The sequence below is a fragment of the Protomyctophum bolini genome, assembly GCF_963924005.1.
Source record: "Protomyctophum bolini genome assembly, chromosome: 1".
Taxonomy (NCBI): Eukaryota; Metazoa; Chordata; class Actinopteri; order Myctophiformes; family Myctophidae; genus Protomyctophum; species Protomyctophum bolini.
Window position 1 is genome coordinate 9,078,746 of NC_137862.1, and position 13,987 is coordinate 9,092,732.

At 40.9% G+C, this 13,987-nt stretch overlaps 1 protein-coding gene across 2 annotated transcripts in view; it reads right to left on the reverse strand.

Moving 5' to 3' along the window:
- Nucleotides 1-855: 855 nt before the first annotated feature.
- Nucleotides 856-13,987, reverse strand: part of coro2ba (coronin, actin binding protein, 2Ba) — a 54,909-nt gene continuing 41,777 nt past the window's right edge. For both annotated transcript variants that reach the window (XM_080759050.1, XM_080759051.1), the window contains exons 11-12: nt 7,115-7,263; nt 856-5,161 (exon numbers count right to left, since the gene is read on the reverse strand). In XM_080759050.1, coding sequence (XP_080615176.1) covers nt 5,039-5,161; nt 7,115-7,263 — 272 coding nt within the window. In that variant the 3' untranslated portion in view covers nt 856-5,038. The remainder of the gene's footprint in view (nt 5,162-7,114; nt 7,264-13,987) is intronic.

Consider the following 13,987-nt stretch of genomic DNA (forward strand, 5'->3'; position numbering starts at 1 on the left):
GAATAATGAATTAAAGGACAACTGTAGTTTTTTTTTCAACCAAGGTTCATGTTTTCTTTTAATTTGCTGCTTTCTTTCATTTTAGGGATTTTAACTGTTTTTAACAGGGGGTGGGGGCATTCGAGCATGGGGCTAAATATGTATTTATTTTACAAAATGTTATAGCAATAATTTTTTTATTATTTACTATAGTACTACTAGACCCCAAGAAATTACATCTGGCCACAAAAGATCACAGGATCTATATTGAATGTGAAGGAGACCTACTGGGGGGAAGCCACATGTGTGTCATAGGCTCAATATGTCAGTTTGACACATTCAATAGATCCCATGGTCTTTTGTGGCCAGATGTAATTTCTTGGGGTCTAGTAGGACTATAGTAAAGAATAAAAAAGGACACGTTGCTTCATTAAATCAGATGCATATACTCATGTACCGAGCAGGGTGTATTCTATTGCTTTCCCTGAAAACAACAAAAGGAGAAATCGAGTGGTTTTCATAATGTTGCATGCTGATGTCAGAGTACCTTCACATTTACGTTTGTTTAAAAGACACAAAATCAACGTTGGAACGTTGGGGTATACCATTAAAAACCTATATTAGGCAAAAAAAATAATAATAATAATGATGTGACGTGTCAAACTAGGAGGTTTTCATGATTCTGAACTCATTCCAAGCATTAGTTTTGCACAAAAAACACTCCTTGGGCTAAATCCGGCCACAAATATGATGACCTCATGAGGTGAAATCACTACCTATGGCATGCATGAGATTAAGAAATCAGATATATTGTTGAAATAACAAACATAATTTTCACAAATAATTGTTTTCTATATCTTTATTCCCTGTAACAGAGTTGAGCTGTTATGATTTACGACCACATTTAGAGTATAAATGACTCTAAAACATTGTAAAATAAGGTGTGAAATTGCCTCTTTCTGTAGCTTGTTGTTTATACTCAATGTTTATTACTATTTCAAGCGAACATTTTTTACTCAAATATTTGCTTCTGGGGGGTCCCGTGAAGAAAATATATTCAGATGCTGGTCCACAGCAAAATACAGATAATTCTGGGGGAACTTGACATGAAAAAGTTTGAGCACCACTGACACATTTCTTTCCTGAAAACTGTCAGGATTTAGAAGACATTTGTAGAATCTGTTCACTTTAACCACTCAGTTCCTCTGCAAGCAACATAACGGTGTTAAATACATTCAAGATATTTAACAGCTAGTACAGTTGTTACTACAGGCATGGCTTTCATAATTCCATCACAAATAATACAGTTGGCACACTGTGGTTTTGGAAGAATCAGGACATTTACTTACTTTTAAAGTACTCGATCAGTTCCTTGGATATTTTATTTCTGATTGTGACTCATCTCAATCATATTTTGAGTCAATCGATGGAAAACCTGGATTACACAATGGCATCTTTCTGATACTATACCTGGCATAAAAGAAAGTCTCAGATATTCATTTTTGTTAAAAATCCAGAGCCAATTACCCTTAAATGTCATACACCCAGTGAAGGAGCAGGGAGGGGGATCTTTTTAATAGTACAGGATGCATTTTCTATTTAGGAAAATAAGCCACCAAAGGAGTGGATTTAAAGATCACCCCCCCCTGATCCCCCTCCAGGCAAATCACACTCTGTAAATACTAAATATGTTGTTGACAGGAAAACGTTTTAAATTGCGTTGCGTTACAGGACCGCTAGCGTCGATTGCTTTCTTACACACTTGTTTAAAATGGACGATGTTTAAGTCTAGGTATCACATTAACATACATCATTAGAGTTAATAATTAGAGAAACAGTTTCTCATTTCAGTAGGAAATTAAGATTATTTAGAAAACTCCATCCAGCAGCAGTGCCCACAACCAGTGGTGGGAATTAAGTAACTATAGTGCATTTGCTCAAGTACTGTAACTTCAGTACAATTTTATTTGTACTTTTACTTGAGTTTTTCCAATACTTTAACTTCTACTCCACTACACTTCGGATCCAATATTGGCCATTTGAAAATAGACGATCTACAGTACAATACATCACATACTGTAGATCTGCTATTTTCAAAAGAGTTTTATACGTTTGAAAACTTGAAATTGAAAACATTATTTTAAGTACATTTGATGCCAAAACTACAAATGTACTTTTACTCAAGTACATTTTGAATTTCAGACTTCTACTTGTATTTATACTTTTACTTAAGTAAAAAAAAAAGAGAAGATGTGAGTACTTTTTCCACCACTATTAGCACAGCCACGTCATACAGAGACCAAATGAGATGAATTAGTTTACACCTTGTTAGCTAAAAAGATATAATGTGACAAATAAATAAAAGTAATAAAATATATCCCTCCCCACAAAAACCTATTATACTGACAATGTGTAACGTACTAACTATTAAGACTTCACAACTCCTCCATAGAGCCCGCAAGTCCTGACGTCACTCCTTCATCCCCAAGTCCAAAAGTAAAATAAATCTCAAAAGTCTCTGCGATATAGAGTGGCGCAGTCCCTCCCCCTTTCAGAACAACGAACGGCCCAGGAAATGAAAACGCAATGCATTTCCCCATAGGCAGCTTTTATTTAATTTATTTAAAGACCTTTTAAGCGTCGTACGAAGCCAACTCTTGTCGTGACAAATCATGGCAACACACACAATATTTAGGGCCAAACAAAGAATTAGAAAGTAGAAAAAAACGGCAGGTTACAACACTTTCTTTGTTGTTTTTCTTCTTTGTAATTATTTGTTTGGTCCAAAATATTGTGTGTGTTGTCATGATTTGTCACGACAAGAGTTGGCTTCGTACGACGCTTAAAAGGTCTTTAAATAAATTAAATTAAAACTGCCAATGGGGAAATGCATTGCGTTTTCATTTCCTGGGCCGTTCGTTGTTCTGAAAGGGGGAGGGACTGCGCCGCTCAGGGAGGTGTCTCTGTATCGTTATATTGTCAGGGAGGTGTCTCTGTATCGTTATATTGTCAGGGAGGTGTCTATGTATCGTTATATTTTCAGGGAGGTGTCTCTGTATCGTTATATTGTCAGGGAGGTGTCTCTGTATCGTTATATTGTCAGGGAGGTGTCTCTGTATCGTTATATTGTCAGGGAGGTGTCTCTGTATCGTTATATTGTCAGGGAGGTGTCTCTGTATCGTTATATTGTCAGGGAGGTGTCTCTCTATCGTTATATTGTCAGGGAGGTGTCTCTGCGATTAAAGAAGAAAAAAGAGGGTAGGATGTATAAATGACGTCAGACTATGGTGCTCTATAGCCTTTGTAGAGAGGCAGACAGACAGTCAGACAGACATCCAACATGGCAGACATGCCTGCCAGTTTATGGACAAAACGTAATAACTGCAGCTTTCAGCAGGGTCTAAGGCCTTGGGAAGACAAAAACATTTTCCCACAATTTTGCCTCAGCAAAGTATGAGGCGGGGGGGTTGGGGGCGGGGCTGTGTGGGTGTGTGTGGCAGCAGAGGCAGAGACGCAAGCATGGAATCCTCTTGGCGTTTTGGTCAAAAACATATTCTCTTGGCAGATGAGCAAGGCTGCATGGGACCGAGGCTACTTGGTGTTTGAGTAAGGACGCGCTGTGATTGACCAATTTGACCCCCAGTGCACTTGTTCAAGGTTGCGCTGTGATTGGCCAGTATAAGCCACGTTGAGTGGCAGTCAGGGCAAACGCTCTCGCCAGAACATGATTTACTATTCTGTGCATATAAATCGGGGCGCAACTCCAGCAGGGCTGAGTCGGCTAAGCGAACTTTGCAACGTTGGACACGGCAGCGTCTCTCGTATTGAGCCACGACGGTGCGCCTCCGTCGCGTTCTGAAACGGTGTGTTGTCCCCTACTACTAGTATGAGGGGGGCGTGACCAGTTAGGGGGCGTGACCAGTTAGGGGGCGTGACCAGTTAGGGGGCGTGACAAGTTGCCCAAACGCCAAGGCCATTCCATGCTTGCGGCCGAGACACAGCCCCCTCAGGTTGGTCCACCTGCCCAGGGTTCAGAAGAAGAAGACCGCAAAGCACTGTAATAATGACTCATTAGCGAAGTAGATATACATTTCTCAAGAAAGAGAGAAAAATGATTCCCCAATATTGTCTCCATCAGTCAGGTCGTGCTCAGTTCATCAACGTTACTATAACCTTCATTGTTTTATCTACTATCATTACCATTGTTATTACATTATTCCAGTACTGCTAAATATCCCTTCTAACAACACCAACCATCCGTTGTTAGAAGTGCATTATAAGAGGGGTCCAGTCTGGCCCTGAAACATGACCGTCAGTATCATCATGACACTACTCGCACTACTCGTCCATTTACAGCCCTTATACTGTACGTCTACCGTACATTAGAAACCTTCACGTTTCAAATATAAAGTGCTCACCCCAGAGCCACGGATGTTACATAGGTCTTCGGGGGGGTATAAGTACCAGTAGCTTCAGTATTGTTCAATGAAAAAGCATTTTAATCTAATCGGTGGCCATTTTCTCAGTTTTTTCTCCTACACACCCCTATCAGTTTTGGGGTGCATACGTTAGTTCGACAAACCCGTGCTCCCGACATGTGTGGCGGGTTAAAACGAATCCATGCTGCAGGTAAAAAATTCCCCGTGGTTTGGGGAGGGTGTGTCTGACTGTCTAACTAAACACAGTTTTTTCCCCGCATACACGCCCCTATTGGTTTTGGAGGTGTACTGCACTCTGACTACATTATAACTAGCTTAACTAATGAGAAAAATGTCCACCGATGTGATTAAAATGCTTTTTTTTAATTGAAGACTAGGGAAGCAACGGTACTAAGACCCACCCGAGGAGAATCCTGACATCCGTGGCTCTGGGGTGAGACCTTTATATTTGACTCGTGAGCGTTGACGCAGACGCTAGCGCTGTAAATGTTAGCGCTGTAACACTAGCGCTGTAAATGCAGAACGTGCGTAATATATAAAACGCGGTGAAGTCCCGCCCCCCGGCGCTCCGGTCCAGGGGAGCTATAGGGGTCAGAGGTCACTCAGAGGTGACTCCGAGGTCAGACGTTGTTCTTCAGGTTGTTGAGCTCCAGCTCCAGCTGTCGTATTCGGACGTCCTTGGACGTCAGCTCCTCTTTCAGACGCCGCAGTTCGTCCTGCTGCCGGAAGAACATCCGCAGGAGCTGAAAAACAACCACAACAAGACATCAGGAGCTGCACCACAACCACAACCACAACAAGACATCAGGAGCTGCACCACAACCGCAACCACAACCACAACAAGACATCAGGAGCTGCACCGCAACTACAACCACAACCACAACAAGACATCAGGAGCTGCACCGCAACCACAACCACAACCACAACAAGACATCAGGAGCTGCACCACAACCACAACAAGACATCAGGAGCTGCACCGCAACCACAACCACAACAAGACATCAGGAGCTGCACCGCAACCACAACCACAACAAGACATCAGGAGCTGCACCGCAACCACAACCACAACAAGACATCAGGAGCTGCACCGCAACCACAACCACAACAAGACATCAGGAGCTGCACCGCAACCACAACCACAACAAGACATCAGGAGCTGCACCGCAACCACAACCACAACCACAACAAGGCATCAGGAGCTGCACCGCAACCACAACCACAACCACAACAAGACATCAGGAGCTGCACCGCAACCACAACCACAACAAGACATCAGGAGCTGCACCGCAACCACAACCACAACAAGACATCAGGAGCTGCACCGCAACCACAACCACAACCACAACAAGACATCAGGAGCTGCACCACAACCGCAACCACAACCACAACAAGACATCAGGAGCTGCACCGCAACCACAACAAGACATCAGGAGCTGCACCACAACCGCAACCACAACCACAACAAGACATCAGGAGCTGCACCGCAACCACAACAAGACATCAGGAGCTGCACCACAACCACAACCACAACAAGACATCAGGAGCTGCACCACAACCACAACCACAACAAGACATCAGGAGCTGCACCACAACCGCAACCACAACCACAACAAGACATCAGGAGCTGCACCGCAACCACAACCACAACCACAACAAGACATCAGGAGCTGCACCGCAACTACAACCACAACCACAACAAGACATCAGGAGCTGCACCACAACCACAACAAGACATCAGGAGCTGCACCACAACCGCAACCACAACCACAACAAGACATCAGGAGCTGCACCGCAACCACAACCACAACAAGACATCAGGAGCTGCACCGCAACTACAACCACAACCACAACAAGACATCAGGAGCTGCACCGCAACCACAACCACAACCACAACAAGACATCAGGAGCTGCACCGCAAACACAACCACAACCACAACAAGACATCAGGAGCTGCACCACAACCACAACCACAACAAGACATCAGGAGCTGCACCGCAACCACAACCATTTCATTTTTCATTTCATTTTATTTCGCACATGGTGTATCACAATACAGTACAAATCATAATAGATAACAATTCATATGTCTTACATAATTAATTTGTCTTTCATACCTATCTGATACACCCATGACGAAAAGGAGCAGGAAGAAGAATAAATTAATTTTTTTCACTCAAAAGTTAGTTTTTACTTTAATGATTGGCTCATACACATCTAAACAAAACAAAGCAAATATTTGTACAACCCTTTAAATTGTCATCCAGAGAATTCCACGTTGGGATTCCTGTTATCTTTGAGTGGTCCGTGCAACTTTATGTTTAAAATCAAATTTCCTCCTACTATCCCCACTTTCTGAACTGGGTTCAAATAGCTGTTTTGCTTTTTGCTCTGAACATAATTAATAAGGTTTGTAGCTTCACGACATGTTCAAGTTCCAATACCCTCGATTTTATAAAAAAGACCATTTGTGTGCTCTCTATAATGCACTTTGTGCATGATTCGTACTGCTCTCTAAGTATAATGGAAGACAACAAGACATCAGGAGCTGCACCGCAACCACAACATCTCAATCACAAAGGCTGAACTTAGATACTACACTATACTAGATATTGGAATTTAGATACTGTACATTTGATAGAATCTGGTCTCAGGTCTCAATGAGTTCAATGTGTCCATATTTTTCTCCAGAGACGCACCTCGTTTTCTGTCCTCGGTGGAACGTTCTCCAGAAGGTCGATGCCGTTTACCACGCCCCCACTCCTCTTGTCCTTGGCCGGGGGCGGGGCTTTGAACACCAGCTGGTTGGGGCGGCTGTAGCCTTCCTTCAGAGACATCAACACCGGCTCTGAGGTGCAAACACACACACACACACACACACACCCACACACGCACACACACATCCACACACGCACACACACACCCACACACACACGCACACACACACACACGCACACACACACACACACACACACACACACACACACACATCATGAGGTTTAATACTTTCTTCAGAGACATCAACACTGGCTCTGATGTGCGCACACACGCACACACACACACACACACACACACACCCTATACCTATAGTCAGCCTATGAGAACAGTGTATGAACTAGACAACCTCGTAGAGGTCGCAATTTTAAAAAATTGCAGAGTGTGGTTGCCGCAGTGGCTTACATATATATACCCCTCCCACTGATATTGCCAGCCTGTTACAGTTTCAAGTCACACCTTAGATCGTGTGTAAGTAATTCGGAGGGGATTTAAGCCCCAAAATTCTGGTTTTCCGACAAACGGTTACATTTATCGCGTTTGCGGCGCCCCCTATGGATGAAAATGGAATTGCTTTTGGAACTCGGTTGAACGAACCACCCCGGACATGTGATTCAAATTTGGGATGGATTGGACATTCCGTTTGTGATTTATGGCATTTGTTGTGATATAGGCCCCTCCTACTGACTTCGGAAGACGATTACGGCCGAACGATACGCACTACCGAAAATCTGCAGTTGGTGTTTTAATCGGATGGGTCCAGAGATCACGTGTACAGATTTTTGTGAGATTTGGACAAAATCTGTAGGAGGAAAAGCAAAAAGTGTGTTTTGGACAAAATTCAAAATGGCGGAAAATCCATCATGGCGGAAATGGGCGTGGCCTATATGTGGAGATGCGTCATGGCCCAAGGAATCCAGGGAAAAAATAAATTTGATTTTAAGACCTACGGTTCAAGAGTTATGAGCCAAAAGGTAAAGTGGGCTGTTATAGCGCCACCATGAGGCCGACCTAAAAAATTATAATTTTAATTAATTTTAGTGATAATTAGGAAATATTCCTCCAAGTTTTGTAACTATAATGCTTACAGTCGCAGAGGAAAAAATACTTGAATGTGATTTTTTGCATTTTTCCATTGAAGTCAATGGGATAATTTAATTCACTAATAAATTCATATCAATTAAACTATACAACATTTATCTTAGCAAAGTACACGCACACGATTCCCGATTTTTCCGGTCAATTTGACATATGGCTCAAGTGCGTACAGTCAAAACTGAGGGAGGAGTAGTGCGGCAAAATAAAGACTAGTGGAATAATAATAACTAGAAAGGTCGCAATTTTGAAAAATTGCAGAGTGTGGTTGCCGCGGCGGCTCACATATATACCCCTCCCGCTGATATCGCCGGCCTGCAACGGTTTCGAGTCACATCTCAGGTCGCGTGTAAGTCATTCGGAGGGGATTCGACCCCCGAAATTCATGTTTTCCCGACAGACGGTTACATTTATCGCGTTTGCGGCGCCCCCTGTGGATGAAAATGGAATTGCTTTCGGAACTCGGTCGAACGAACCACCCCGGACGTGCGATTCCAATTTTGGATGGATCGGACATCCCGTGCGTGATTTATGGCGTTTTTCGTGATATAGGCCCCTCCTACTAACTTCGGACGACGGTTACGGCCGAACGATCCGCACTACCGAAATTCTGAAGTTGGTTTTTTAATCGGGTGGGTCCAGAGGTCACGTGTGCCGATTTCTGTGACATTTGGACAAAATCTGTAGTGGGGAAAGCAAAAAGTGTGTTTTGGACAAAATTCAAAATGGCGGAAAATCCATCATGGCGGAAAAGGGCGTGGCCTATATGGGGAGATGCGTCATGACCCAAGGAATCCAGGGTAAAATTATTTTTGATTTTACGACCTACGGTTCAAGAGTTATGAGCCAAAAGGTAAAGTGGGCTGTTATAGCGCCACCATGAGGCCGACCTAAAAAATTATATTTTTAATTAATTTTAGTGATAATTAGGAAATATCCCTGAAAGTTTTGTAACTATAGTGCTTACAGTCTCAGAGGGAAAAATACTTGAATGTGTTTTTTTGCATTTCCCCATTCATGTCAATGGGGAAATTTAATTCACTAATAAATTCATATCAAATAAAATATACAACATTTCTCTTCGCACAGTACAAGCGCTCGATTCCCGATTTTTCCGGTCAATTTGACATATGGCTCAAGTGCGTACAGTCAAAACTTCTTGTTGTTGTAGGGCGCCAAACTTTGTCTTACAACTTTGTCTTACTCCAGTAGTGGAGAGAATAATAACTAGAAAGGTCGCAATTTTGAAAAATTGCAGAGTGTGGTTGCCGCGGCGGCTTACATATATACCCCTCCCGCTGATATTGCCGGCCTGTTACGGTTTCGAGTCACGCCTCAGGTCGCGTGTAAGTCATTCGGAGGGGATTTGACCCCCGAAATTCATGTTTTCGCGACAGACGGTTACATTTATCGCGTTTGCGGCGCCCCCTGTGGATGAAAATGGAATTGCTTTCGGAACTCGGTCGAACGAACCACCCCGGACGTGCGATTCGAATTTCGGATGGATTGGACATTCCGTTCGTGATTTATGGCGTTTTTCGTGATATAGGCCCCTCCTACTGACTTCGGACGACGGTTACGGCCGAACGACACGCACTATCGAAATTCTGAAGTCGGTTTTTTAATCGGATGGGTCCAGAGGTCACGTGTGCCGATTTCTGTGACATTTGTACAAAATCTGTAGGGGGAAAAGCAAAAAGTGTGTTTTGGACAAAATTCAAAATGGCGGAAAATCCATCATGGCGGAAAAGGGCGTGGCCTATATGGGGAGACGCGTCATGACCCAAGGAATCCAGGGGGAAAATAATTTTGATGTTACGACCTACGGTTCAAGAGTTATGAGCCAAAAGGTAAAGTGGGATGTTATAGCGCCACCATGAGGCCGACCTAAAAAATTATATTTTTAATTAATTTTAGTGATAATTAGGAAATATCCCTGAAAGTTTTGTAACTATAGTGCTTACAGTCTCAGAGGGAAAAATACTTGAATGTGTTTTTTTGCATTTCCCCATTCATGTCAATGGGGAAATTTAATTCACTAATAAATTCATATCAAATAAAATATACAACATTTCTCTTAGCAAAGTACAAGCACACGATTCCCGATTTTTCCGGTCAATTTGACATATGGCTCAAGTGCGTACAGTCAAAACTTCTTGTTGTTGTAGGGCGGCAAACTTTGTCTTACTCCAGGTGTGGAATAATAATAATAAAGTGTTACAATTACAAGAGTCTGGTTGCCTCTCCAGAGGCAACCACACTAACTAGAAAGGCAGTTCCTGTAGAAACTGCGTGGGCTCGCATAAATTGCAATGTATAAAGTTTTTGCCGTGTCAAGTTTGAAACTCGGGGACCGGAGTAATAGTGTTCCCATTGGTGGTCTAAATCCATAATCAATATTTCGGGACTGTAGCATATTGTAAACAAAAGTAGAAAATGTATTAAAGCTGAAGTAAAAGTTAAAAAAAAGTATGAACATTTGGAAAAACTATAGTTTAAGCATAAATAACTGCATAAAGCGGAATAAAGTATGTGGAAGCTGTAGAAGTGTTTTTAAAAGTTTTTCTTTAAATGAAAAAAAAAAAATCTTTATTAAAAAAATTCAAGTTTTTTCTTTTAAGTAAAAAAAAAAAAGAGGTTAAAGTTTTTTTTTTTTTAAGTTTTCATTTTTTTCAAAAAATTACTTTTTTTTCAAAAAATTACTTTTTTTCAAAATAATACTTTTTTTTCAAAATAATACTTTTTTTTCAAAATAATACTTTTTTTGGAAAAAATACTTTTTTTTGGAAAAAATACTTTTTTTTGGAAAAAATACTTTTTTTGGAAAAAATACTTTTTTTGGAAAAAATACTTTTTTTGGAAAAAATACTTTTTTTGGAAAAAATACTTTTTTTTGGAAAAAATACTTTTTTTCATTTTTTTGCGTGCGTGCGTGCGTGCGTGCACTTGCGAGAGCTGTGTAAAGGCCAGCCAATAGGAAGACAGGGTGTGTGTGTGCGTGTGTGCGTGCGTGCTCTTGCGAGAGCTGTGTAAAGGCCAGCCAATTGCACAAATAGCAGACCTACAAGCTCACAAGGTATCGCAGAGCAACTCATTGAGATCTTGTAACTTTAATGTCAGCCCTGTAATTAAGCCCTTATATGTCTCAGCTGTGGAAGTAAAAGACTTCCAAGTTCTATGCCAGTACTATGACTGGGAGATTACAATGGTTCTGAAGGGGGGAAAACTATGCCCCGAACAAATTGCTCTATCGCAAAAAGTAAAAGTCGAATGCAAATATTTTTTTCGCTGTGAGTGGCCTGAGATATTGAGGTACACCATGTGCGATTGTGGTGTTGGTACGATTGAAAATGTGGTTATAAGAGCGAGTTAAGAATTGTCAGCGCGATAATTTCCTCGTAAGAATTATACAATGGAGGTCAATGAGCAGATTGACTGTTTTTGTGTCACTTAAAAGGCCGTAGTTCACATTCTGTATGTCTCTGTGCTTTGGTGGTCACATTGTGTGAAAGAGGACATGTGTGGCTACAAAATGACAAAAGAACATGCGTGTAAAATGAATACTTTGGCCGGGACGACAATTTGTTTGGTAAATTTTCAAGGAAAGAATTTCAGTCTCCACACTCTAGTCAAAGAAGGCCCGCACTCTAAAATGGCACTAATTACACGAAACGGCCTGCGATTGAACTGCGATTTCGGAAAAACCGTTTAACGTATTCGAATATGGTTTGAACCACGAAAAAGTCCAGAGTCGTGTGAGCGTTCTAAAGTTTAAATCACGTTTCTACGACAAAGTATGCCAGAGTAATGAGGCTGCAAAAGTGAGGTTGATTTAGAGATAAATCCCATTCATTGTCTATGGGAGGCAAAAACTATAAATAAAGTTAAATATTTTAAAAAGTATAAACTTTTTCAAAACAACTTTTTCACCAATGAAAGTTCAAAGATAGATGAACATTATAAAGTTTGAATGAAGTTTCAAAGTGAAAGTATGACGGAGTAATAAGAGCTCAAAAAAGTTAACTGTGAAAAATGGGACCTTTCTTCCATCGACTCTCATTATAAAGGATGTAAAAAAAAGTTTAAAAGTTAAAAAGTATAAAAAGTATAAAACTTTGTAAAAATAAAAATACAAGCACTCATCACTTCAAAGAGCTGAACAGTTTGAAGTTTGAACTAAATTTCTAGCATAAAGTATGTGGAAGTAGTAGGGTGTCAAAAAAACGGCGGAATAAAGAATAAGAACTAGAAAGCAGTTCCCTACGGAAACTGTGTGGGCTCGCCAAAAGACGCAATGTATATAATGTACAGTAGAAAATGTATTAAAGCTGAAGGAAAAGTTAAAAAAAAAGAATGTATAAAAATGTGTAAAAAGAATAAGCATAAATAACTGCATAAAGCGGAATAAAGTATGTGGAAGTTGTAGAAGTGTTTTTAAAAGTTTTTTCTTAATAAGTAAAAAAAAAAAGTTAAAGTTTTTTCTTAATAAGTAAAAAAAAAAAAGTTAAAGTTTTTTCTTAATAAGTAAAAAAAAAAAAGTTAAAGTTTTTTCTTAATAAGTAAAAAAAAAAAGTTAGTTTTTTCTTAATAAGTAAAAAAAAAAAAGTTAGTTTTTTCTTAATAAGTAAAAAAAAAAAAGTTAAAGTTTTTTTATTTTTTTAAGTTTTTTTCATTTTTTCAGTTTTTTTTCATTTTTCAATTTTTTTCAATTTTTTTCAATTTTTTTCAATTTTTTCAATTTTTTCAGTTTTTTCAGTTTTTTCAATTTTTTTCATTTTTTTCAATTTTTTACATTTTTTACATTTTTTTCATTTTTTTAAAAAATATTCAAAAAAAAATAAAAAATCATTTTTTTTCGTGCGTGCGTGCGTGCGTGCGTGCGTGCGTGCGTGCGTGCGTGCGTGCGTGCGCGCGCTTGCGAGAGCTGTGTAAAGGCCAGCCAATAGGAAGACAGGGTGTGTGTGTGCGTGCGTGCTCTTGCGAGAGCTGTGTAAAGGCCAGCCAATAGGAAGACAGGGTGTGTGTGTGCGTGCGTGCGTGCGTGCGAAGACAGGGTGTGTGTGTGTGTGCGTGCGTGCGTGCGTGCGTGCGTGCACGCGCGAGAGCTGTGTAAAGGCCAGCCAATAGGAAGACAGGGTGTGTGTGTGTGTGCGTGCGTGCGTGCGTGCGTGCGAAGACAGGGTGTGTGTGTGCGTGCGTGCGTGCACTTGCATGTGTCTAGCCTAATTGCACAAATAGCAGACCTACAAGCTCACAAGGTATCACAGAGCAACTCATTGAGATCTTGTAACTTTAATGTCAGCCCTGTAATTAAGCCCTTATATGTCTCAGCTGTGGAAGTAAAAGACTTCCAAGTTCTATGCCAGTACTATGACTGGGAGATTAGAATGGTTCTGAATGGGGGAAAACTATGCCCGAACAAATTGCTCTATCGCAAAAAGTAAAAGTCGAATGCAAATATTTTTTTCGCTGTGAGTGGCCTGAGATATTGACGTACACCATGTGCGATTGTGGTGTTGGTACGATTGAAAATGTGGTTATAAGAGCGAGTTAAGAATTGTCTGCGCGATAATATCCTCGTAAGAATTATACAATGGAGGTCAATGAGCAGATTTGCTGTTTTTGTGTCACTTAAAAGGCCGTAGTTCACATTCTGTATGTCTCTGTGCTTTGGTGGTCACATTGTGTGAAAGAGGACATGT